A 25,201-nucleotide genomic window follows, 5' to 3' on the forward strand; every position below is an offset into this window, starting at 1 on the left:
CAACAGTCTCACCTCCAGCGTGAGTCTAAGCACAGACTGCCTGCCTGTGGCACAGAGCCCTGCTTTTAAAGCCACAGGCTCCGCCCACAGACACTCCAAACAATCAAGAACTAAACAATTACTTCCAACTCAAACTCTTAAAGTATACAAAATAATAATAATAATAATAATAATAATAATAATAATAATAATAATAATAATAATAATAATAACAGAAATAAATAAATAAACTTGTAAACAAAAATACAATACACAATTTGATGCAAAACACCTGGTACTAATCTGATGCCATCATGCAGTCATCATGTGACTGCCTCCTAGCAAGCCATCATCTAGAAAAAAAACCCCACTTGAAAATAAAACCAGGAAAATGTTTGATTCTGAAAATTATGGATTTTGGATGAATGTTTAACTGAAATAGGAACAACCGCGTGTGCACCCACAATGAACCTTCTCAGCTTAACCTGCAACAAAAAAGTAAGTTAGTGATTGTTTGTATATGTGCGGGCGTGCCTGCATACTGACATGGACTCTAAATGTCCTAATTCATGACGGCTCCTCCGTCACAACAACAAAGATCAAAAATGATTCAGAAACTCTTTCACAAACTTAATTTTAACAATAACATTTCTGAACAAACTCGAGCCCTTTTTTTCAGATACAACTGTAGATGATGTAAATATTATTTAGAAAACATAACAATAGAAGTAAAGAAAATCATAAATCTTAAGAAAAATAAAATCATGTTTTTGTTGAGATGAGATAATTGTAAATAATTCTAAAATATGATAAAGAATGAGCTTCATTGCAATAAAAAACGATCAAGGCTGAACCAACGTTTTGTGAAAAGCCTTTAAGATATTATTAAAACAAATTTGCATTAATGACATCCCCGTGAGTAAATCTGATTTATTTTACTCAGTTGTATTACTCGAACAGTATGGATGACTTTGTTTGTTTATTGCCAATTTTGATGAAGTTATGATTTATGAATATACTTAAATGTATGTGTATTTTTCCTACACATACATTACCAGTGTTGGTATCCATGTTTACTGGATTACAACAATTTATTTTAAGATTAGATGCTTATAAGACACAACAATGACAAAAAAAAACAACAATAAAACAATAATTTAATTTTTTTTAATTAAAAATAATAAAACACATTCAAATATTTACATTTTTCTTTGTTATACCAAGCCAGATTTACACAAAATATATCTATATTTAAAAAAATAAATGCATTATACTGAAAATATAGTTCAATGCAGTATATGAAATTAACTTTAAAAAATTGTTAAATATGTGCAATGAATATATAGCAATAACTACGTAAATATTATATAATAATACTTATTGTATTATTTCCGATTTGAGCAAAATGAGGAAAAACAGTTGATATGACCTATTGATTTATTGCATTGGCTTGAACTACGTGCTTAATTTGAAGATAATTATTAAATTTCATGCTGCTTTTTAAACTTCAGTTCCGCTGAACTCGTGTCATCGGTTTTACGTGCAATAAAAAAAAAGAGAGAGAGAAAAGCAAAGAACAAAGACACACGTAACAAAGTCTGTCAAGTTTTATTTTCTCTTTCATAAATAACACTGAAGGAGCTTTGTACAGTGATAAATACCATTTATACACTGTAAAACTCTCTGTATTAAAAAATACAGCATATGTGTAATGCACTTGATACAGATGGGGAAGTATTGCATTCCATAGCACCGAACCTGACCCTCCTCTCGTCCTTTGAGTCCCCCCGCTGCTCTGCAGAGTCAGGTCCTCTGTGGTTCTCTATGAAACATACTTCCCTCAGGAATCAGTTGTTGCATAACTAGATCTAAGTTAAGTAGAGCCCAGCTAGGAAGAACAAAAGCTTTTTCTCAATAAAAAAAAATAAAATAATAAAAAAAAAACCTCCACAACACAATCTTTTAAAGTCCCAGATCAGAGAGACCATGTATGGTAATCGTTCACCTGCGTTATCGTTTTGGGGAACACAACACGTCCTCGGCATGCTTTTCTAACAAACCGACGTGGAGAAAAAAAACAAACAAAAAAAATAAAAACATCCTCCTCTGTGTCCTAAACGTACCAGACTGAGAGGTTGAAGATGTTCGTGCAACAGCAGTGAGAAGCTAAGTCGTTTCTAGGTGATCAAATAGTTTCCGGGACTCTCCCGAAAGCAACAAACGCTCACACGTTTGTTCAGGTCCACAACAGAACACCAGAGGCAGCAGGAGGTGAAAAAAAAAAAAAAGAAAAAGGCAGGTTGAACGCAAACGAGACAAACACAGATCGACTAACAACCCAGACGCGACGTTTGAAACATCTTCGACAGCGAGACCGAACAGTTCCAGGTTCACTTGGCTCAACATAATACAGGTTTGTGTTTTTTATTCCCTTTGTTGTTGATTTTTATTTATTTTTTTCTTTTTTTTTTTTTGTTTGTTTGTTTTTTTTTGTCATTTTTGCTTTTTAGTGTCAAACATTATTGCTAAATTCCAACGGGAAGGGGCATTCAAAGAAACATTTCACAAAAAGGGAGAAATAAAGAATTTATCAGAAGATGGAATGTGTTGTTAGACAAACATCAATTCTGGATTTCAGCTGAAACGTTTGTAGAGAAACAAAAAAAAAAGAAACAAAAGAACGGGGGGAGAAAAGAAAAACAAACAAGGTCAGCCAAGGTTAGAAAACATGTTTCCTGAAAAACAAGATGGATGTTTTTGACAGAAGCCCTTATTATTCCTCAACCAGACTTTCTCTGAGGAGCAGCATCGTAAGAAATGTCAGAACAAACCACAGAATCACATTCATTATGTAGAGTCCACGTTGTGTTTGATTGTCAGGTTCTGAGACTTTTATCCAACCAACCCAGTCCAAAGTTAAACGCACCTTTATTAAAATATCATCGGTCAGTTTCAGTGGACTACGCAAAGAGATCTACGGCAATGAAAACCTTGTTCATCAACGTGAAAGTAGGTAAATAAAGTTGTTCATCTATGGCCCAAAAAAATATAAAAGGCTCCATTTTCGCTTTACTTTCATTCTATAAAAGAAACGAAGCGAACTCGGGTTTGGATTACTTTGTGATTAGTTTGGTTTCAGCACTGAATGCAACATTCATACTCTTTCGTTAATCTTTTACGATCTATTGCACGGATTTGTGAACATCGAAGGAAAAAAAAAGTATTTACAGGTTCAGCTCGAGAAATTCAAATATTTTCTAAAAAGTTCATCCAAGTGATTCAGACCAAAATTAAACTCAGGGGTGGGTTCATAACGCACAAAGGGTATATTTCAAGTATTTGTGAGCTTATGGCTAATAAAAATGCAAAGTTCAGTCACTCCATGAACTAAACTTTTATGTAAGACTTACCAACAAAACAAAAAAAAAAAACTTCTTTTTTTTATTTTTTATTTAATGCATATATGTTATGGCCCGTACAGCTGTAGAGAAGCAGGCCAAGCTGATAGTTGTCCAAGAGTGCTGAATCCAAGAATAAGTAAAGGAAAGCTTAGTGGAAGGAAAAACCATGGTAGAAAAAGGAGCACAAGCAAAAGGAAAATACACAGCCTTAGGAGAATTTTAAAGCAAGGCCCATTCTTGAGTTTGAACGTATATATATGTATTTTTTTAAATAGAAATATTACCAAAAGATATGTCACGTCTAGACTGTGGCTCTGTTTGGATAGGTTACTTAATTGAAGTGACGTGGCATGAAGGTAAATCAAGCTTTTGCTGACCAATCAAGCTCAGTGACTTCGTGGCTATTAGTCCAGAGATAGGTATTTTAATCCAAAAAGCATGTTTTTCCACCACACATTTTCCTTCCACTCAACTTTCCAGTAATATGCTTGGTTACAGCACTTTGTGAGGATCTGGGTTCTTTAGGAGTGATCAATTTATGCAGAGAGTCTTTTCCACATCGTGGCAAAACAGAACATTTCTGTGTTGAAAATCCCCTATTGATACCTCAAATGTAAATTCAGTAAATTTCTAGCAAAATGTATTTGAAGTATTCATTAGCTGTAAGCCATAATGACAAAAATAAACACTTGAAATATTTTCCCTATGCGTGAAAATTCCTTTGTTAATTTAATCACTGAAATGCATTATTTCTTCAAATGTTTTTCTAATTTTCCTTTTTTGTTTCCCCAAATCGCACAGTCAAAAGTAAACAAAGATGTAAAATCAAACCCTAGGATTTTCCACGAAAACCTGACCCAATGCTTCCAACGCAGGAACCACTTCCCTGGCTTCACCTAAACTTCCTGGAAGAGGCGTTCCTGAGAGTCCTGCTGCGAAAGCTGTTCCTGTTCCAGCAGCTCCGAACGAAACCGACAAACGAGCTTGGAGACTTCTCAAAACGAGGGCACTTTAAAAAGAACAAACGACTGGAGCGAAATGATTTAAAAGTGTTTATAATGCCCTTGTTATTAAACTGTAAATGAGCACTGGGTGTAGATAAAGTCACCTGAAATGAAACAGAACCGCGTGACGTAAAGGTGCATAGGTTGGCAACAGAATATTGATTCCTTGGTTCTCTAGAAAGCTCCAGATTGCACATTCATAACAACACCAGGCGGCTGGTGAGGTTTGTTTCACCTCACCTCTGACATTTCTGAAAGTCATTGTTTCATTGACATCTCCTGTAACAGCAGATATAAAGAGGTACCTAAAGAAACCCAACTAATAAAACATATTGAGATGACAAACCACAAAAAGGATTTTTCACGGCACCGCTCTTTATCGAAGGGTGCGTGGTCCCGACACGTCGACGACAGAAACCACAGAGCCACGGGTTCAGGGTTTCCCTCCGAATGTGATGTCATGAAGGATAAATGGTAAACTGTGTCACCAGCAGGCTCTGGACTCCAGAACTCAGTGGGCTCCTTCTTAAGCTGTCCAGTCTTAAGAGCTCAGTCTTCTGGTCCGTGGAGCTAACCAGAGTCACTTGTCGTCACACCACGTTGACGCAGTTTCCACTGCCGGCCGTCGCCCTCTTGCTGCAGTACGAGAAGCCGCTGTGATTGGTGGAGGAGCCGTTCATGTGCGATGACTTGAGCTCCATCTGGCAGGCAGCGATGGCAGCGTTCAGCTCAACCTGAGCTCTGTGGACCACGTAGAACATCAGCCCAATGCTGATGATGATCTGTGGAGATAAGCGACGCAACACCAGCTCGTTTTCGGGTTTGTATCATTTTAGGGTGCCTTTCAGACCTGAAAGTCTTGTAGACTCTGGGTTAAGAACAGACTGCCTGACCCTCAGTAATGACCATAATAATTAATCAGCCCATTTCATAAACCATGACCTGCAGTGACCCAAATGCAGCTCAGCAGCCCATGTCATGAGGGAACATTTAATTAATGTATTTATAATGTATGAGCTGGACTGGAAATAACTACTTGGCAAGGCAACTCCAGAAGTGACCAGACAAACATGTCTAGGTTTATTAATCTTTTTGGACAAAAATTAGCTTGCAGGTTTTATTCACTAAAAATGTTGCCCTAATATTTCTAAGGTATTTAGGTGAGCTTTCAACGCTTGTTTCTATCATTCTCAACTCATCAGCAGACATTTCAGCCCCACTGACATTTTTATTTGAATGCATCTAAAGGTAAACATTGGGTTTAAAAGAAAACGTTTTCTTCACATCTACCACTAGTTTTAGATATTTAATGACATAAATGCTGACCTACTTTACCAGAAAAAACAAAAAGTTGGAGCAAGTGTTGTTTTCATCCATCTAGCACTATTCTCTCAATTTCTTTCCACTCAAAAAAAAAAAAGTTTAGCTTTTTTGTATTTTAATGTCATGACAAAATTACAACTAAAATAAAAGCATATAATTAATTTATAAAGCTAAATAAAATAAAACTGTTTATTGCTCTCTGTCATTTTTGCATTGTTTTTAATGGTGCTAATGAAATTTCTATTCTAAGGTAGTTAGTAGTTAATTACATGCCACTTTTACAGCACCCAGTTTTGCATACTGTAGTCCTACACAAAGTATAAAGGTCCACGCCTGAGCTATAAATACAGTTAACATTGACTCATGTCAAAATGAAGTCTACCTGCAGCCTCGACATTGAATTCATCCCCACGGCTCCCTGGGCTCTGTTTTCTTTTTTTTAAAGTCAAGTATTGGCTGCTTCATCTCATGATTCGTTTAGTTCACCTAACAAAGCGTCATTTCTTTTCATTTATTAAAACAATTTTACGCTTGCAGACATGCAATTTACTGCAGTTTGCATCAAAACTATGTTTTCGTTTCGAAAACAGCTGGATGAAACTGATTCAGTTAATACCTGTAGTGTGGGATTTTTTTTATCCTGTTAGAATTGAGTGTAGTGCAGCCGTATGCATGTATTATGAAGCATCCAAATCCAATTTTAATATTTGAGGACATATTTCCAATGGGCTGAATTAAGTTAGAAACAAAGGCAGACTCAGCAGCAGCTGGTGTTTTGGTGTCAAGCCAAATGAAAAAGCAGAGCCCAATAATTTCACATTTGTTTGACTTACAGGAAAAATTTGACTTTAGAGCAATAATCTAAACCTACACTTCTTGGAGAAGTGTGCGTCTTACAAAACTGCTACACGTCCTACTGAGGGTGTGGCTCCCTGCCTTCAGGAACAAGCGTCACCTGTTTTCTCCAAGTGCATTATTAGACGTTCGAGCAAAGTGCACATTACGCATCATGACACTATGTTTGCTCAACCTTGTTCATACCAGGTTTGTTGTTGCAGTGTGAAGCTGCTACCAAGGCCAGCCAGTGCTTATCTATCGTTACACAGGCCCAATCATATGCTGGCGTTTACAAAAAAACAACAGTGATTCTGTGAGTTTTTGACAAAACTGCATAAGTACAAGAGAATAGGAACTTGAAGAAAGCCGAACATCTGCTCTCACTAGAAGGTCGTTCCTTATAAGGCTACGGGCGATGCGAGCTTTTGGATTTGTTCTGATGCAGCCGATCCAGCGTGCTAGCCGAACTTAAACACATCACTGAACTGCAGCTTGTTACATGCTCGCACTTTGCTTCCGCCTCCTGATTGTTTATTTTTGTTTTATTGTTGGCACCTTTGACGGTTCACCGGTGGGGGGCGGGGCTTAGCCAGCCCAGGTGTTTTAGTTGGGCTGGTGGCGCACCTGAGGAAGATGAGTGATGGTGGCGTGTACGAAGCTGAGGTAGCAGCGAAGTTCGAAAAGGAACATTGATTAAAAACGGTGCGGGAAGGCTCTGGATGAAAAGAGTACCTTCACCTCGGGACGGATCCACCCAGAGGGGAGCGTCGGAAGTTTTTGGCGGGAGGAAGTTTGTCTTCGTTTGTTTTGATTTGTTTTGTTTTTTTTGGACAAAACCGGCTGGACGCTAGGAATTTTAGCACCGGGGAAGTTACACGCCTGCCAAGACCAACTACCATCGAAATCACCAGAGGTGCGGATTTTTTAAGGAAAAGAGAAAAGAAAACTAGATCTATATATTTAAAGACAAAGAAAACATAAAAACTATTAAACGAAACGCCTGACGCATGAGGGATCGCGAGGGATTTCCCTTCTGCATGGATGCCATCTGGATTGAGGAACATAACCTACTGATTGGACGTCTAAGGTAAGCCCCACCACACTGTGTGTTCCGTCAGGTGCCCTTTTTGTTTCTTTTCTCGGTTTCCTTTTGTTTAAAAATCATTACGCACTTAATGTTGCGGCCCCTCTCTCCCGTAATCTGTATAAAAGAAATAAGAACGAGCCAGGGTGAGGGTAGCGGGTCGTAACAAGTGGGGGCTCAAGTCCGGGATTGCGGAACTTCCTTTTTGACTTTATAAAAAAAAAAAGAGAGAAAAAAAAAAGCTACCATTGAAAAATCGGGGTTTCGTGTTTCCTGTAACTGTAGTTGAAAGTAGTGAGAAATTATGGAGGAATTCAAAGTCGAAGAATTCTTAAAGGAGGGTCGGATTTTAAGAATGAGAGACTGGTACCAACTTAAAAAGGAAGAACTGTTAAAAATAGCAGAGCACTTGAAGGTTCAGTGTCCACCTGGAATAAAAAAAGTTGACTTAATTGAAGCCTTAATAACTAAACTTTCCCCTGTGGCTCTTTCGGAAACACACCCAAATGCTATGGAGTTACAATTGGCTAAATTGGAATTAGAAAAAGAGCGTATCAGACAGAGAGCAGTACAGGAAGCTGCTACACTTGAGCTGGCATTAGAAAAACGGAAAATCGTTGCTATGGAAGCAGAAAGAAGTTTTGATTTAAGTAAAAACATCCGATTAGTTCCTCAGTTTTGTGAAACTGAAGTTGAAGTTTTCTTTCTGTCTTTTGAAAAGATAGCAAAAGCTTTAAAATGGCCCGAGAATAAATGGTCTCTTCTTGTACAGAGTGTGTTTACTGGCAGAGCTCTGGAGGTTTATGCTGCACTTGATGCAGAGCAGTCATCATCTTATGAAGATGTAAAAACTACTGTTCTTGCAGCTTACCAGCTGTCTCCAGAAGTTTATCGACAGCGTTTCCGTAACTTGGAAAAAAGTACTACTCATACTTATATTGAATATGCTAGGGAGAAAGAAATAGCATTTGATAGATGGGTGCGTTCAAAGAATATTGGTCAGGACTATGAGAAATTAAAACAGCTTATTCTCTTGGAAGATTTTAAGAGTACTGTTTCTTTTGAGGTAAAAAATTACCTAGAAGATCATAAGGTTGACAAGATTCAAAAAGCTGCAGTTATGGCTGATGATTTTGAACTCACTCATCAGACTTCAATGAGAGGAGGGAGTAAGTCCATTAGTTACCAAACACAGTATGGGAATGGAGCTGACGGTGGTTTCCAGAAACCATCTAGAGGGTTCAAGACCTCACAGATGAATGTGCAGAGACCGGGAGGCATGCGTTTAGAAGCATTGGTGTGCTACTATTGTGGTAAAAAGGGACACAAGAAAACTGAGTGTTGGGCTTTAGCTAATAAGCAAAAGATGTAGGATGTTTATTGGATTATAAAATAAAAACAAAAATAATAATAAAAAAAAAATTAAATAAAAAAAATAATAGTAATTTTTTTTTGTTTAGGGGGGGAAGTGTTACATGCTCGCACTTTGCTTCCGCCTCCTGATTGTTTATTTTTGTTTTATTGTTGGCACCTTTGACGGTTCACCGGTGGGGGGCGGGGCTTAGCCAGCCCAGGTGTTTTAGTTGGGCTGGTGGCGCACCTGAGGAAGATGAGTGATGGTGGCGTGTACGAAGCTGAGGTAGCAGCGAAGTTCGAAAAGGAACATTGATTAAAAACGGTGCGGGAAGGCTCTGGATGAAAAGAGTACCTTCACCTCGGGACGGATCCACCCAGAGGGGAGCGTCGGAAGTTTTTGGCCGGGAGGAAGTTTGTCTTCGTTTGTTTTGATTTGTTTTGTTTTTTTTTGGACAAAACCGGCTGGACGCTAGGAATATTAGCACCGGGGAAGTTACACGCCTGCCAAGACCAACCACCATCGAAATCACCAGAGGTGCGGATTTTTTTTAAGGAAAAGAGAAAAGAAAACTAGATCTATATATTTAAAGACAAAGAAAACATAAAAACTATTAAACGAAACGCCTGACGCATGAGGGATCGCGAGGGCTTTCCCTTCTGCATGGATGCCATCTGGATTGAGGAACATAATCTACTGATCGGGCGTCTAAGGTAAGCCCCACCACACTGTGTGTTCCGTCAGGTGCCCTTTTTGTTTCTTTTCTCGGTTTCTTTTTATTTAAAAATCATTACGCACTTAATGTTGCGGCCCCTCTCTCCCGTAATCTGTATAAAAGAAATAAGAACGAGCCAGGGTGAGGGTAGCGGGTCGTAACAAGCTAGAGGAAAAAATCTCTCTTGTCGGATTACTCTTGACGCAGAGTAATCCGACACGCAGTTTGTTGTTGCGTGTCAGCTGCTATAAAGACTCTACAAAGTGTTTATTTTAAGGGGTTTAATATAGAAATCAAGAAATTGGAAGAAGGAAAACAGGATTCGCTGGCCCAACCGGGGTAGTCCATGTTTGATCTTTTCTAGGAGAATTCTGTTACACATCAAGTGGATCTGTGCTTCCAGGCATAAACACAGCTGAAACCCAGTTCCCTATTTTATGCATAAGTCACTCATTATTAATCATAAATTCAGTTCTGGCATTTCTCTTACACATGTGGGTAGCTTGATATTATGTCTATCCGTCTCACCTGCAGGCTGAACACAAAGTAGCCACTGATGCTCTGCTCGGCGATGACGTCCTCCATGGTGCGCAGGGTGGTGCCCAGGTACGAGTTGAGGAGCTGTGTGGGCAACAAACCCACGGAGGAGGCCACCAGGTAGTTTGGCAAGGACACATCTGTGATCTGAAAGCAGAAACAGAGACTTTACCGCACTCCAAAAAGAGAGCGAAAAAAACATGGCAGCACTTCGGAGCAGAAATGAGAACAGTTTATCACTTTAAATTTCAAGGAATAAAACCAGAAGTGGACACACTCTCCTGTGGTTCAATAAATGTCTGTTTATTACAGAACCATATTGTCACAGAGAACAACACATTAATTTAGCAGGAAAAAGCTCCCGATAAGAAATATTTAGGTGTTGGTACCTCCGACTATTTGCTTAAATCTTATGAAACAAGCTTTTTTATTTATTATTTCTAAATGTCTGCTTCTAGATATCAACAACTTTATAACAAGCATTAGACATCATTTGTACACTACCCATTTGTTTTGTAGGACAATCCAGGAAAATCCCTTTTTCTTCCACGTAGACTGTGATCAGATTAGATCGCAGCCAGGCTGTCCTGGAGCAGACACTGCATAATGACGTATGAAGAAAAGCATTATAAAATGAATTTGCTTTAACAAATTTAAACCAAGGACCTGTCTGTGTGTGGAGTTGAAGCTAGTTTTATCTAACCCTTGATACAGGGTTACAGTGGGGAGAACAAGTATTTGATACACTGTTGATTTTTCAGGTTTTCCCACTTGCAAAGCTTGAAGAAGACTGTAATTTTTATCATAGGTACTCTTCAACTGTGAGTGATGGAATCTAAAACAAAAATCCAGAAAAATACAATGTATGATTTTTAAATAATTAATTTCCATTTTATTGTGTGAAATAAGTATTTGATCATCTATCAACCAGTAAGAATTTTGGCTCTCACAGACATGTTAGTTCTTCTTTAAGAAGCCCTCCTGTTCTCCACTCATTACCTGTATTAACTGCACCTGTTTGAACTCGTTACCTGTATAAAAGACACCTGTCCACACACTCAATCAATCTGACTCCAGCATCTCCACAATGCCCAAGACCAGAGAGCTGTGTAAGGACATCAGGGATAAAATTGTAGACCTGCACAAGGCTGGGATGGGCTACAGGACAATAGGCAAGCAGCTCGGTGAGAAGGCAACAACAGTTGGTGCAATTATTAGAAAATGGAAGAAATACAAAATAACGGAAAATCTCCCTCGGTCTGGGGCGCCATGCAAGATCTCACCTCGTGGAGCATCACTGATCTTGAGGAAGGTGAGGAATGAGCCCAGAAATACATGGCAGAACCTGGTCAATGACCTGAATAGAGCTGGGAGCACAGTCTCAAAGAAAACAATCAGTAACACTCTACTCCGTCAAGGATTAAAATCCTGCAGTGCACGCAAGGTGCCCTTCCTCAAGCCAACGCATGTCAATGCCCGTCTGATGTTTGCAAATGACCATCTGAATGATCCAGAGGAGGAATGGGAGAAGGTCATGTTGTCTGATGAGACAAAAATAGAACTTTTTGGATTAAACTCCACTCGTCATGTTTGGAGGAAGAAGAATGATGAGTACAACCCCAAGAACACCATCCCAACCGTGAAGCATGACGGTGGAAACATCATTCTTTGGGGATGCTTTTCTGCAAAGGGGACAGGACGACTGCACCATATTGTGGGAAGGATGGATGGGGCCATGTATCGTGAGATTTTGGCCAACAACCTCCTTCCCTCAGTAAGAGCACTGAAGATGGGTCGTGGCTGGGTCTTCCAGCATGATAACGACCCAAAACACACAGTCAGGGCAACTAAAGAGTGGCTCCGTAGGAAACATCTTAAGGTCCTGAAGTGGCCTAGCCAGTCTCCAGACCTGAATCCAATAGAAAATCTTTGGAGGGAGCTTAAAGTCCGTGTGGCCCAGCGACAGCCCCGAAACCTGAAGGCTCTGGAGGAGATCTGTATGGAGGACTGGGCCAAAATCCCTGCTGCAGTGTGTGCAAACCTGGTCAAGAACTACAGGAAACATCTGATCTCTGTAATTGCAAACAAAGGTTTCTGTACCAAATATTAAGTTTCATTTTTCTGGTGCATCAAATACTTATTTCACACAATAAAATGGAAATTAATTATTTAAAAATCATACATTGTATTTTTCTGGATTTTTGTTTTAGACTCCATCACTCACAGTTGAAGAGTACCTATGATAAAAATTACAGTCTTCTTCAAGCTTTGAAAGTGGGAAAACCTGAAAAATCAACAGTGTATCAAATATTTGTTCTCCCCACTGTAGATAAAGAGTTTGCATCTGCAACATTAGAATAAGACAAGAAGACACAGATCAGATTCACTCTCCAATCTCTTTCTTCCTGCACTCCAGCAATAAAAAAACAGAACTACATAGTTTCTTCTGACAGCATCTACTTCCGTTAGCTGATTAAACTACGCTTTCAGGGTTGCCACAATATCCTTTAATTTGTGTCACAATAAGAAAATCAGATCTTGGCAAACAAATGCCAACAATATGGTGTAACCTCCACGTTCTAAACACACGTCAGCGCAGATTCTGCTCAGCGTCTCGCTTCTCGTCGCAGCCGCCTAAATATAAACAAACGTCTGTGTTTGTGTCACCCTTGATCCCTTGTTTAAGTGATGACATAAGCCGCAGCGTGACAGCGTGGGCCGCGTGTGGATGCGACCTTGGCTCGGTGTGCACTTTGTCCAGACTGTGGCTGATAGCGGAGCCGGAGGAAGATACGGCCCAATGCGGCCTGTGCCAAAATGTTTCCAAGGCATTCAAATACAAACGCTGGATCCACCCAAACGTCTCGACGCAAAGATAAATCCCAAACCATCCTTCGGTTGAAAATATAAATAAATAGAAATCCCAGACTTGCTTTTCCGCAGTTCTTAGTTGTTTATGTTCACTTGCAATATAAAGCAGCAAAGGTCAATATCAATGAATGATCTGTGACAGATTTTCTAAAGGGTACAAGCAAATCCTTGGAACAAATCCTGGAAATATCATGAAAGTAGAACGAAAGAAAAACCTTTAACACAAAACTTACTTCATTCATATCTCTATTCCAAAACCTTTGATCTGAAATCAACAGAGACAAGGGTACACATTTACAGGGTTCTCCACATGTTTGTAGCCATTTTTAAAAGGATGGAAGGAAGTAGGATACAAGGAGGGAATGAAGGACAGGTGGAAGAAAGTAAAAAAAAGGGAAAACAAATAGAGGAAAAGAGAGAAGAACGAATGGAGGAAAAGGCAGGACATAAGAATAAAAGAGGAAAAAGTAAAGGAACGAGGTAAGAAAAAAATGAAGGAATAGAAAAAACAAGGAAAGAGGATAAAAATGGAAGGACGTGAGAAAGGAAAAATGGATGAGAGGAGGACAGGGAAGACAGGAGACAACGAGGGACAGACAGAAGGACAAACATTATTTACACAGACATAACAAAATCTGGACATTCAATTATTTACCATATTTTTTATTTTTATTTTACATACTTATCCACCCCTGAAAAAAGTGAAATCAATTTCCACAACTTTCCTGACTTTTTCCAAACAGCGTAGGAGTCAGTAGCTTTTCAGAACATAACTGATGTTATCTCTTGATGCTTTCCACTAAAGGATTCTGACTATGTCCAACCATGACACATCCAACCAGAAACATGTAAAAAAAATAAAAATAAAAACAGAACCTTTCAGCAGAAATCATCCCTGACTTTCAAAGTGCCTCTGCCTGTCAGGCGTCTTGCATATATGCAGCTCTCTGGCGTTCATCTAGGGAAGAACGCATCGTTGGTATTTTTATAACCGTGCAGGCAATTCCCACTGAACCTCCTACTTGCTTCTGTAAGCCTCTATATCAAGATGATCTGCAAAACCGAGAAATAAAAAAAACCAAAAAAAAAAACCTCTACATCCTGTGTTTGACCTGATTCAATCCGATAAGCAGCTGCGCAGGTCTGACTCTGTGCTCATAAACAAAACTGGAAGTAGGCTAATCTTAACTATAGAAACATGTTAGCAGCTGTAATGCTATTGTTTGTCTCGATACACTCATAACCCCATGTTTTCTTGTACAGATGAGTGTATATGTTAAAGTAATGGGTGTCCTTATTCCATTATTAGCTCATTATGCCAGTTGGATGATGCTCTGGGTAATAAAGCATGCTTAAACAGCTGATTTTGCCCACTTCGTCTTAGCAAACTTTTTTTTTTTTTCCTCCCCTGAGCTGTCCCATCGTTTTGCTAACAGCTGCAGTCTCTGGGTCGTTTTAGGTTACCAACTATAATGTGGCGCCATCTACTTCAGCAGAAACAAGCAGGGGGCACGCTGAAATGTAGCCTCGCTTGCAGAAAGTGCTTACCGAGGGCAGAACTCCACAGCGATGAGTTTGTGTGAGCCGAGATGTTGCCACTCATGGCTGCTCGCCCTGTATACTGTAGAGGGTATGATTGTTGGGAAACAGTTACCAGCTCGGCTTAGTAATGAGCCTCCTGGTGGGATAAATTATAACAAGACAGTGAGACTCAGGAAGGGCCGAAAGCCCGCTGGACTGGAAGGCGAAAATACTGCCGAGGAAGCAGGTGGAGCAGGGGATTCATCTTATTAACCTTCATCTAGCAGGACCTGATGAAGTCCCTGGTGAAAGCTTCACTGTGACAACTGTGTGCAGCTGGAAGTAAGCGCTAGTTTCACACAGCTGAGTTTGTTTGTTTTTTTTCCACGAGGCGATAAGTCTGGTCCATTCTTCTGTGCATCCTCAACACTGTCCTCGCTAAAAAGTCCAATCAGACGGTACATTGGGACAAATGCAGAACTGTTTGACTCTTTCGCAGTCACTGTATGTTGTAAACATCTTAAAAATGTGTGAAGTAGGTGCACAAGCATGGGGAATCAGTTACATTTCCTCTTGACTTTTCCTTTTTGTTGATGAATGCTTTTTATGGTTTATGGGTTCATTTTTAGCTTTCTGTGAGAGAATGTATGCAACCCAAAACAACCCAGTTTCTGTCCTTCTGGGTACACTGATATTAAACTGGATCTGAACCTGAATAAACGACTGAACTTCAGGAGGATAAACTGTGTCAATTTGAAGATAGTTTGGACGAAGCAAAACAGGGGGAATTTTTGGTCCCACATTTTGCAAACCAGCGCCAAATATGGAGGTAAATGTGGTAACCTATAAAGCAAGAGTGTCAAGCTCATTTTAGTTTTGGGCCACATCAAGAACATAAATGCTCTTAAAGAGTCGGCTGTGCCAGAATGTATTGATAAGACCCATTAACAAAACTGTCAAAATATTCAATAAATTCTTAAAATTAAATCTTATTTAATATCTTTTCAGTCCCCCCAAGGATTTCACCATTGTTTTGTGATTTTTTTGCTATAGAAATCAAAGTGTTTGTGGTCAGTTAAGGCTGAGGCAGCTCTTTAGGATGAGTAAGAAAGATTTTGACAATTTTTGAGGAACATCTGCTTTAAACTACCAATTATGTATTGGTGCAAAAAAAAAAAAAAAAAAAAAAAAAAAAAAAGTGACGGGATTTGTTGATTTTGCATGAATTTCCGTAATAATCTGTAAGAAACTGGAGGGACTGATTGATATAATTTGGCAGTAAACAGAAAAACGACACTGGTTGGACTGATAAAATAATATTTAAGCACATTTAGTGTTCAGTCAGAACTTAAGAGGGCCACATAAAAAACTGTGGCGGGCTGGACTTGGCCCACAGGCCTCAAGTTTGACACATGTGCTATAAAAGTACAATCTGAAAATGTCATGACAGAGGCTGATGCACAAAGGCATTTTTAAAGACACAAAGCTGCGACAACGTATCCAAACGAAGGGGCAACCAACAAATTACCACAACGAGCATTCCAGGAAGCTCTTCTTCTCCATTTTCCAAAACAAACTGACGTGAAGGAAATCAATAATGCAAACCAGAGTGACGGGAGCAGAGCAACACGGTGCATAACGTCCGTCTCCTTAACACCTCATCATCACCTCTGCAGAGCCAAACCCAGGAGTTAATGCAGCATCCAAGGTTAAAGCGTCATGCAGGTTACTCTGACATGACAGGGTCAAATCATCCTATGGATACAGAGAGTATCGCCACCGCTCAGCCTTCACATTAAAGAAAACACATAAATCACATGGAATTTTGGCCACTCAGGCAAAAGAAAGCCACCTGCTTGATTTCTGTGATGCAATTGCAGCAACATTCCAGATGAAATCTGAAATCTGTTTGCTCTTTAAAATAAATAATTTAGATTTTTTTTGTTTTTTTTTTTTTTGTTTGCCAACATAAGCTCACTAGTCGTCTCTAATGTCAGTGTAATCAGTGAAATGTGAGATGCTCCTAAAAGATTCCCCGAAACACAAGGTGCAACAGCTTACTATATCTGCAGGTTGATCTCATGTCAAACTGAAACTGGAAATGTCTAAAGTACAAATCCATGACAATAAAACAAAGACGTTGTTTTATTTTAAAAAAGTGCATAAGGGTAGAAAAGACGTCAATAGTTATTTAATGGTGCTGTGGTAATATGTTTTCCAAACGCTGTATTCTAGTTCCCATCACTGCCAACCTGAGAGAAATGTGGAAATTTGGAAATCAACAACTTCAAAGTCAGTTTAAAGCGTGTACCTTGGAGCTAAACCCAAGAGCAAAAAATAAGTCAAATTAAATAAAAAAAAATATATATATATTTCTAAGAAATTAATCATCCAGAAGGCTGAACTGGTTTTGAATCCCACAATTACAGCTCTTGTGGAAACAGATGTAATCTTTCTCTTTTTTTCCCCCTCCTGCTTCCTTTATGCTGTAAGCTATAAATGACTTTCAAGCTCACCAATTTGCATCCACTTTTAAATGTTGTGTGCCAGGGTGGTTGACTGAAAGAGTTTTACTACTTCATATAACCAGTAAAAGAGGCTTTACACAGTGTTCAAACACACACCAGCATTCATGTGGATTCTGCTTTCAAATTTGACATTTGCAGTCAGGAACACGTTTCGTGAAAGGTTAACACCGTCAAAACATCCATAGAGCTGTTTCACTGCTAACCATCTGCTCTTATTTGACTCAACTGAAATGTGAGATAAACATGTCATTCAGTTAAAGGGACATTTCTTGGAAAGACAACCCATCTAAAAGCACACTGCTGATAATGCGATACTAGCTTCCCAGAAGAAAGGCTCACAATTCTAACAAGTGGGGAATGTCTCTTTAAAATCCCTTACAATAGTCTTCATACCCCTTCAATTACCACATTTTGTTCCTTTACAGCCTCAACTTTAATGTATTTTATTAGGATCTTATATGACAGTCCAACAAAAAGTTGAAGATAATTACAGAGTGAAAGAAAATTATATGTTACATACTTAAAACACGTAGATTCTGATGCCTCCAATAAAATCAAGTAGGACCGATTGCTTTCAGCAAGGAGTCATTGTTCATATTAAAGATCTCACATTGCAACATTATATAACATTACATATACTTTGATAAAACTGAAAATAAAAACAGTGATATTCTTCAATGTACTAACAGGTTTTAGAAGGCCTTTACTCTTTAGAGGGTCATAAATTATTCATATAATGTATGAAGGTCAAGGTCTCAGGTTGGGTGTAGAAGGGTCGAGGAAAGCAATATCCTGACGCTGTTTAGTTTTATCGTTTGGCTTGATCAGATGCCTTCGTCAGGATCAAGTTTACATGTTCTGGGAAAAGTGGTTTGCGTACGTTGTATCGGAGGGCCGCGGAAATGAGGCAAAAAAGTTCCTTTTCTCTGGGGGACGGCCTTATAGTTCCAGCTAATAGATTCTTGTCCGCCTTGAGCATGAAAGTTACATGAAAACGCCCGAGTTCAGTGTCCACTGTTCGCAGTTAAAATAGTAGTAGCTGTTCCTGACTCAGTTCTGGCAAGATATAATTTCCCCCGAGTGTCAGCTGGCCCAGCAAGAAAGCATTTCCTTTCTCTTCTCTGCTAAATGAAGAAGGTCACCAATTTAACAGACAGAACCAGGGATGGGTCGGTTTCTAGAATTGAGGTGTACCAAGGTCATCAAACATTGTGTAACGCCGTTTCTAAAGCAGTGATCAGAATCCTGTGGCGGGTTTCGATCTCCGGTTCTCGTACAGTTCTGACCTGTTGATACCGCGCATTTTCAATTCAGGTATTTTTTTCTTTAAGAACTGTTATATAAGACGATATAAAAACAGCACTGAAAATGTAAGCCTTCTTGCTGTAAGTGGTCAATTATTTACGTTAGAAGCAGAGGCCAAGTTACACTGTGAGTGAGAGAGAGGAGTCACTGTAAAATAGTTTTATCAGCACCATAAAACAAACTATTATGGACGTGGCATTTCAAAGTGACTTTAGCATCATACAATAGCTGACAAATGCAGTTAGCACTAGAAATACAGCAGGCTTCAAGTGTATTTTCCAGAAAATACTTGTTCAAAATGCTAATTCCAGCATTTTCAATGACTGACAGGTTGAAAACTCAAACAAATCACCTTTGCTGTTATTTCAGATTTTTTGATTTATGCTAAAACGTTTGCTCTCTCACCCTGGAGCAGCCTAAATGTGTAGTATGTAAACATGTCTTGTCAAGATGTAAAAAAATATGATAATCTTTAAAACAGCTTGTGACCTTATTTTACACACCTCACCTCAATTGCGACATCCACACCAAAGAGTTTTGTTCTCAGTACAACTGATAGCGCTTAGATATGAGGCATTCACTGACACTAAAAAGATCAGATTTTGGGGTTTCTGATAAAGAGCTGAAAAATTGAGTGATTCAAGTCACAAGTTTTTCTTTAGTGCATCTCTAGTTTACAGTCCATTTAATGAAAACACCATTTAATCTGTAAATACTAGGGTAAGTGTCAGCGTCATAGTCTTCTTTAATGATCAATAACATAGCAACACCGCTTTAGCCTTCTCCACATCTCAGCTGGATGAGAAAATACTCCAACACATTTCTCTTAGTTACAGGAAGGGAATTCAATCTTATTTCTGCAGTACTGACATTATGTCTAGCTCTTTATTTATGAAAGTATTGTGTACTACAGAGAATGAATGCTGTAGACTTGAAACATTTAAATGCAGATTCAGTGAATAGTTTCCTGACAAAATTGCAAATCCTCCAACTCAAAGTAAGGAGAATAAAAGCGTCTAAAATCTGCGTAATGTGGTTAAATACACAAAGGAGCATAAAATTATAATAGTTGGATTAAAACTGGTAATGATATTATACTAAATTATACTAATGGTTCATCAAAAATGAAAAGCACTTTTTGTTTGACATTAGCAGGTTCTGAACTACATCTACTAGTTTTCTTTAGCGATAAATGCACATTTCTGTTTTGGTGACTAAATAGCAGTTTTAGGATTTTGTAGGCTTACAGTTGATATACAATAACTTTTTAACATATGTGACTTGTGTTACTCAATGAAGAGTAGAGCCACAAAAATATACGAAACGCTACCCAAAAAGCACTTAAAAACTACAACTTCTACAATTTCTTTTTATTTCATATCTTTGCTTAAGTCTTATATTTGCTTAAAAATGTAAGTATCGACAAACATAATCAATTCAGGTTCCCTCTCCAAACGTTTTTGTGCGACCCCCTAAAAGGTTGGCACCCTGGATTGACCAGGATTAACCACTGGAAACATGAGGAGAAAAAAAATGATTAATGGTGTTTTATACTCACCGAAAAAACTGCATTTTGGAGTCCAAACGGTATGGGGGTGAGTCTTGCTAAGGCAACAATTTTGAGTCCGCTCCCTCCTTCCACTACTCGTATAACAGCACTGAGCTGGTCACTGTTCCCAACTTTATTCAGGACCCAGTCAGACAATAACCGCTTACACACTAGGTGTGCCACAAAGGTCCCTATTAAAACTCCCACCATAACCAGTCCCATGCCAAGTACGAATCCATAAAGGTAGCCTGCTGCCACATTCAGGACAATGTATCCCCATCCACATGGAAAGGAAACAATGATCAAACCAACTATGAAGAGCAAGGCTCCAACAAAGCTGTCCAGGCTCTCCACCCAGAGCAGGAGGTCCTTGAGGTACTGCCGCACCAGCGCGACTGAAGAGAAGCACACAGCGGTCAGGATGCAGGCCAGCAGGGCGCTCTTGAAGCAGAAGGTGGTGATGCAGCACGGGTGTCTGAACTCCCCGCTGCTGCTGCTGAAGGATGTGCCTCCCGTGTCGTTGATAATATCGAGGTCTCCATCTGTCTTCCCGGCCCCGACCCCTCTCTCATCAAAAGCGCTGCATATCAGGATGTCTATCTTATCACAATCCTCCGCGGCAGTCCTCTGCAGCCAGCGGTTCAGTTGTATCTGCGTCTTGCCCAGTGCGTGCTTCACAAACTTGGTGAAGAGCTGCACGGTCGTGACCCCTGACATGTTGTGTCCCCCCCGCCTCCCTCAAATCACCTGTAGGGACCAGCAGCAGTGGGGCTCAGGTGACAGCAGGGATTGTACCCGGTTTGTTATTAAATCCAGCCTAAAAAGCTTTTCTGACGAAGAGTTCAGCAGTAGTACCGCACAGCTGTGCTGCTCTCACACCAACTGCCATTACAGGGTCGGGCTTTAGTCCGTCAGTGTTTATCTTGGGTAAACTAGCTGGGTGATATGCCAGTCCAGTGACTCTAAAAAGCAAGTTTTACTGCGTCTGTGTCCGACACTCGCCATGTTCAGAGTCGTCATCCCTCAGCTCCGGATAAAATCGAGTTAAAATGGGGGAAATGAACGAAGCTGGACGAACTTTTAATACTTCACCAGCTTTCCCATCCAGCCAGCCAACACAGAGACAGGCGCAAATCACTGCGGGGCTAACTTACTGCCACGGTTAGCTAACCAAAACGGTTCGTGGATAAAGTCCAACCTTTGCATTTCAGAGATAAACCCACAGGATCCTCAGTCTGAACGAAAAATCGAAGCCTCTTCAAGAGACATAAAGAAACTGTTTGTCCTTTCCGCTGCCTGCTGCTCAAAGGACCCGTCTCCTTCCCTATACGATGGATGCTGTGTCGCTGTTACAGCTATTCATACCGACCACTGTTTGTGTCCCAGAATGCCAAGTAACCCCAACCCATACTGAACCAACCACAGAACTGCAACCGGTATCGCGATATTTCCGTGGAGTTTCAGCACAAGTCTAGTGTTTGTTCAGAGCGTAGATACGGTTCAGAGTAGATTGGATTCGTTTCGTAAAAGGATACGGCAGCGCGTCGGCCATATTGTGAAAGGCAAGTTTATCTTAGAAATAATTTTAAGCCGACATGGATATTGAAGTTCTCTGAAAATCAGAAGGACTCAGGTTTGCTTAAAGTTACGTGACAAAACATTATGCCTTATAGCAGATTTTAATTAAAATTGTTTCTTTAAATATAAAATAAAATACTTTGCATCTAATTTTTGTGTAATTTACCTCTAAAATATACCAATCCACCACGTTTAGTCTATGTTGCATAAATTAGAAGTTATTTAGTTCAGCAGATAATTTGTTTAAATTTTTTTTTAAATCATAATTTATGGAGTAAATGTGAAAACCTTAATTCTATTTTTGAGATGTAAAAATAAAGAAAATGAAGAATAGTCACAGTTATCATTATTATTATTATTATTGTTGTTGTTGTTAAGTTAAATATGCTTATAGGAACACAGAATATGTTTTTCAGTTATCTAATTACTAATCAGACTGATCAAAATTGTAGTTCAATAATTGTTATTTAATTTGCTGTACACATTGAAATAAAAAAAATGCTTACTCTGCCAATGCATTCCAGTATTATATCTATACAACAAGCTACTTAGTTAGCTTGACCTAAAACTAATGCGCATGTGATTCCCAAAAATGCCACTCACAAAATGGTGACAGGACTAATGCATAATACGCTTATCTGTTAAATAAATACATATAACTCCTCCATGTACCAACGTATTTAGGAGTTGTCATGTGGCCTCACCAAACCAGTCTTGACTTTTAAATCAAATGTTGTATTTTGACCTTAACAGGGCTGTTCAAAGAAATAAAACACTCCTGCAAACCTAAAGGAACTGAAGAAGAAAAAAAGTTGTTGCAAGAAGAAAATTGTTTACATGAGGGACCCGTAAGCATCTAGAAAAATTAGTTTTAGTTGATGATTTGATGTTTAAAACTTATGTTGATTATTTAGAAATTTTGCTAGTTAGAGCACATGATCTTAAGTTTGTCAATGAGTTTTACAAGAAATGAGATTACCCTAAACCCGGGGTTTTAAAGCAGTGCGGACTATTTAGTATGCAACACAATTTGAAAACATATTTCTGGGAAAACTGTTGTATATAGCACACAATAAGAATGGATTTTTTATTTTTTTTGCTTTGCATAAATATACAAATAGTGAAGATCTGAATATCTTGAACCTTACAAACTGCTTATTTTTCCTGAACTATTGGTAATATTTCAACATTCTAAGTTGTTATTATAAAATATTGTCGCTCCTGTATTTTAAAAAGGTTTTAATCAATTTAGGTAGGCTTTTTTTTTGTCTTTCCAGAACTCTCCACTAGATGGAAGTGCTGCTTTGTTTTTCCCCTATCAGCTACTACTTCGTTGAAAAGCAAATGAAAATAAAAACCAATACTCAAAACACTACTTAATTATTTTTTGTACATCCTTCCACACTTATCTTCAAAATTACTTTGGTTTTTTCTTAAGCGTTGCTAATAACTAGAAAACAACTTTGTTGATTTTGTTTGGAAATGACATGTAAATACAGTTAAAAGAAAAAGAAAAAATGCTTCTCAGATAATATTTAAATAAAAATATCTGATCTTGAGAAAGTAAAGGAATAATGCATTTTCAGTCTTAAGCCACATCCCATACTTTTACACAAAAAAGAAACTTAAACCTCAGAGATGTAGATGTCTATAAGATCACTTTAATATCAAAGCTAAGTTGACCTCTTTTGAGAGCTTGCTGTAAATTTCTCTCTCGTCTTGTCATATTTGTGATGCTCATTGGACTGCGTGTCCCACATATCTTCTTTATGTAATTTTTTAATGTTTCAACCAGTGAAATAATGAGGTTTTATTTAATGGGTTTTCTAGTGAAAGTTTATGAGTATGTGTGCACATATTTAAAGTTTGAAACAGTAAAAAAAGGTTCTCACTTTCCTTCAGCTTAGAATCAAGTCTGAGAAATAAGACAGCGACATGCAGCAGGAAACATTTCAAAGTAAAAGCATCACACATGACAAACGTGTTGATGTTTGAAGGCATAGGAGAAAATAATGTACTAACTTCCAATACAAAATCGTGGCTTAGGATGGAGTCAAAACAAGCGAACACAGACGTTTTCGTTCTAAAACAGCATGAATTAAATATTAAACTGACACACTTTTATCAGGAAACTGTGGCTGGTTCTCTCTGTCTTCGCCGCAGCTTTCTTCAGCTGTGGCAGTAATCAGTGGGAAGAGGCGCAAGCAGACACATTCCTCTGCAGTTTGCATCTGAAGCAGCACTGAGGAGGATGGATTGTTCAGAGGAGCTTCAGTCTGTGTCCGAGGAGCCCTGCACTCAGCTGGAGCTGAAAAAAGGAATGTCCATTTTTATTGACGTAAGTGTCCATTTCATTCATTTTGTACAAAATAAACTCAGACTCGTGGAATCAGCGCTGCCTTTGATCTTTAGCTTAAGTGTGAAACTTCAAAAACGGCACCCCAGTTTTTGTTTCTTTTTGCTTGATGCATAAATAAATGAGTTTTGCTTACTGTTTGGACACACTTCACAATTGTTAATGATCTTTTAATGAAAGGTTTTTGCTCTATCAAATCAACGGATTTGACAGGACTTGCCTTTATTAAGCAATTAATTGAATGATTTCAAAAGGTTTAATTCCACCCACACATCAGGGTTCATAAATAAAAACATGGTTTAGATTGATATTTCTTCCTGCCATGGATTTATTGCATTTTATTTGTTTTGTATTTTCAATTTGAAATTTGGAAGAAAAAAAAATCATTAGCATTTTCAAACTGAGACGATCAGATTTCACTTTGTTTTTATTCATACTTTTAGTGATTTTAAACATTTCAACATAATATTGTCTTCAGTATTTTTATGTATGCTTCCAAAATTATTATTACTGTTGTAATTATTATTATGTAGTTGCTATTATTTTTCTAAATAATAATAGCAATACAAATGATAAAATAGCATAATTAATCATTATAGCTGCATGTTGTTGTACTAATATTTTTAAATATTTAATAACACTGAAAAATAATGTCCAAAGACATATTTCTTACTTTACAACTGTAGTAATAATAAGAATGAAAACAAATTGACTAATTATTAAATTTAATATGCTGATTAAGTCATGTAATTAATTAATTTTAAATCAAACCACTCAATACCTTTCAAACTTTTAAACAGAAAAATATTTGCAGATTACTGTTATTGCAGATTACAGCCTCAAGATGAGGAATTAAACATTAAAATTGCATATATATGCAGATAAGAGTGGAAAATAATCTCTTAGGATCTTTCACGTCTTTGCCTCGTTCCTCCTGCCCTTCATCCATCACCTCATTATTCAGAACTCCTTCCTCTCATTCCTCCACGCTTTGATTCACCTGCAGTGTCTCCTACAGAAATCTGTCTGCCTCCCTTGGTCTTATGAAGGAAAGTTGGATGCCGATGCAAATAGCTACAAGTTATTTTGGGTGCAAAGCAGCATCGCAGATGTGTCATGTAGTGTCAAACAGTAAAGAGGCTGGAAAAGAAACCAGGGCTTGCTTTCGGAGGGAATCTGGCAGGCAGATTTCAAGCCTCTCAGCCTGAGCTGATCTGCTTGGCACAAACTCCGACATCTGGAAGACAAGTTTTTGAAAT

General features: G+C 38.5%; 3 protein-coding genes across 5 annotated transcripts in view; 2 read left to right on the forward strand and 1 right to left on the reverse strand.

Annotated features, from left to right (window-relative positions):
- Positions 1 to 1,568: 1,568 nt before the first annotated feature.
- tmem64 (transmembrane protein 64) lies at positions 1,569 to 21,410 on the reverse strand. Of its 2 annotated transcripts, XR_006372685.1 has the most exons (4): positions 20,018 to 21,410; positions 10,226 to 10,381; positions 9,865 to 10,127; positions 6,911 to 7,037 (listed from the first exon to the last, which is right to left on the reverse strand). XR_006372685.1 is itself a non-coding variant. In XM_044137929.1 (3 exons), the coding sequence occupies exons 1-3, from the start codon at positions 20,723 to 20,725 to the stop codon at positions 4,975 to 4,977; spliced, it is 1,056 nt and encodes a 351-aa protein (XP_043993864.1). In that variant the 5' UTR covers positions 20,726 to 21,408; the 3' UTR covers positions 1,569 to 4,974. The 2 variants fall into 2 exon arrangements, 1 of the variants encoding a protein (XP_043993864.1); XM_044137929.1 differs by lacking the exons at positions 6,911 to 7,037; positions 9,865 to 10,127 and adding an exon at positions 1,569 to 5,166 and having other exon boundaries at positions 20,018 to 21,408.
- Positions 5,084 to 10,299, forward strand: LOC122843280. Of its 2 annotated transcripts, none has more exons than XR_006372684.1 (2): positions 5,084 to 5,204; positions 10,232 to 10,299. XR_006372684.1 is itself a non-coding variant. In XM_044137928.1 (2 exons), exon 1 carries the CDS (start codon positions 7,933 to 7,935, stop codon positions 8,998 to 9,000), a length of 1,068 nt encoding a protein of 355 aa, XP_043993863.1. In that variant the 5' UTR covers positions 7,031 to 7,932; the 3' UTR covers positions 9,001 to 9,695; positions 10,232 to 10,249. The 2 variants fall into 2 exon arrangements, 1 of the variants encoding a protein (XP_043993863.1); XM_044137928.1 differs by lacking the exon at positions 5,084 to 5,204 and adding an exon at positions 7,031 to 9,695 and having other exon boundaries at positions 10,232 to 10,249.
- A 2,361-nt stretch (positions 21,411 to 23,771) lies between the features above and the next one.
- Positions 23,772 to 25,201, forward strand: part of necab1 (N-terminal EF-hand calcium binding protein 1) — a 29,831-nt gene continuing 28,401 nt past the window's right edge. Inside the window, exon 1 of the mRNA XM_044137930.1 lies at positions 23,772 to 23,924. Within this exon, the coding sequence (XP_043993865.1) occupies positions 23,838 to 23,924 (87 nt within the window). The 5' untranslated portion in view covers positions 23,772 to 23,837. The remainder of the gene's footprint in view (positions 23,925 to 25,201) is intronic.

This window comes from Gambusia affinis, linkage group LG14 (genome assembly GCF_019740435.1).
Source record: "Gambusia affinis linkage group LG14, SWU_Gaff_1.0, whole genome shotgun sequence".
Classification (NCBI taxonomy): domain Eukaryota; kingdom Metazoa; phylum Chordata; class Actinopteri; order Cyprinodontiformes; family Poeciliidae; genus Gambusia; species Gambusia affinis.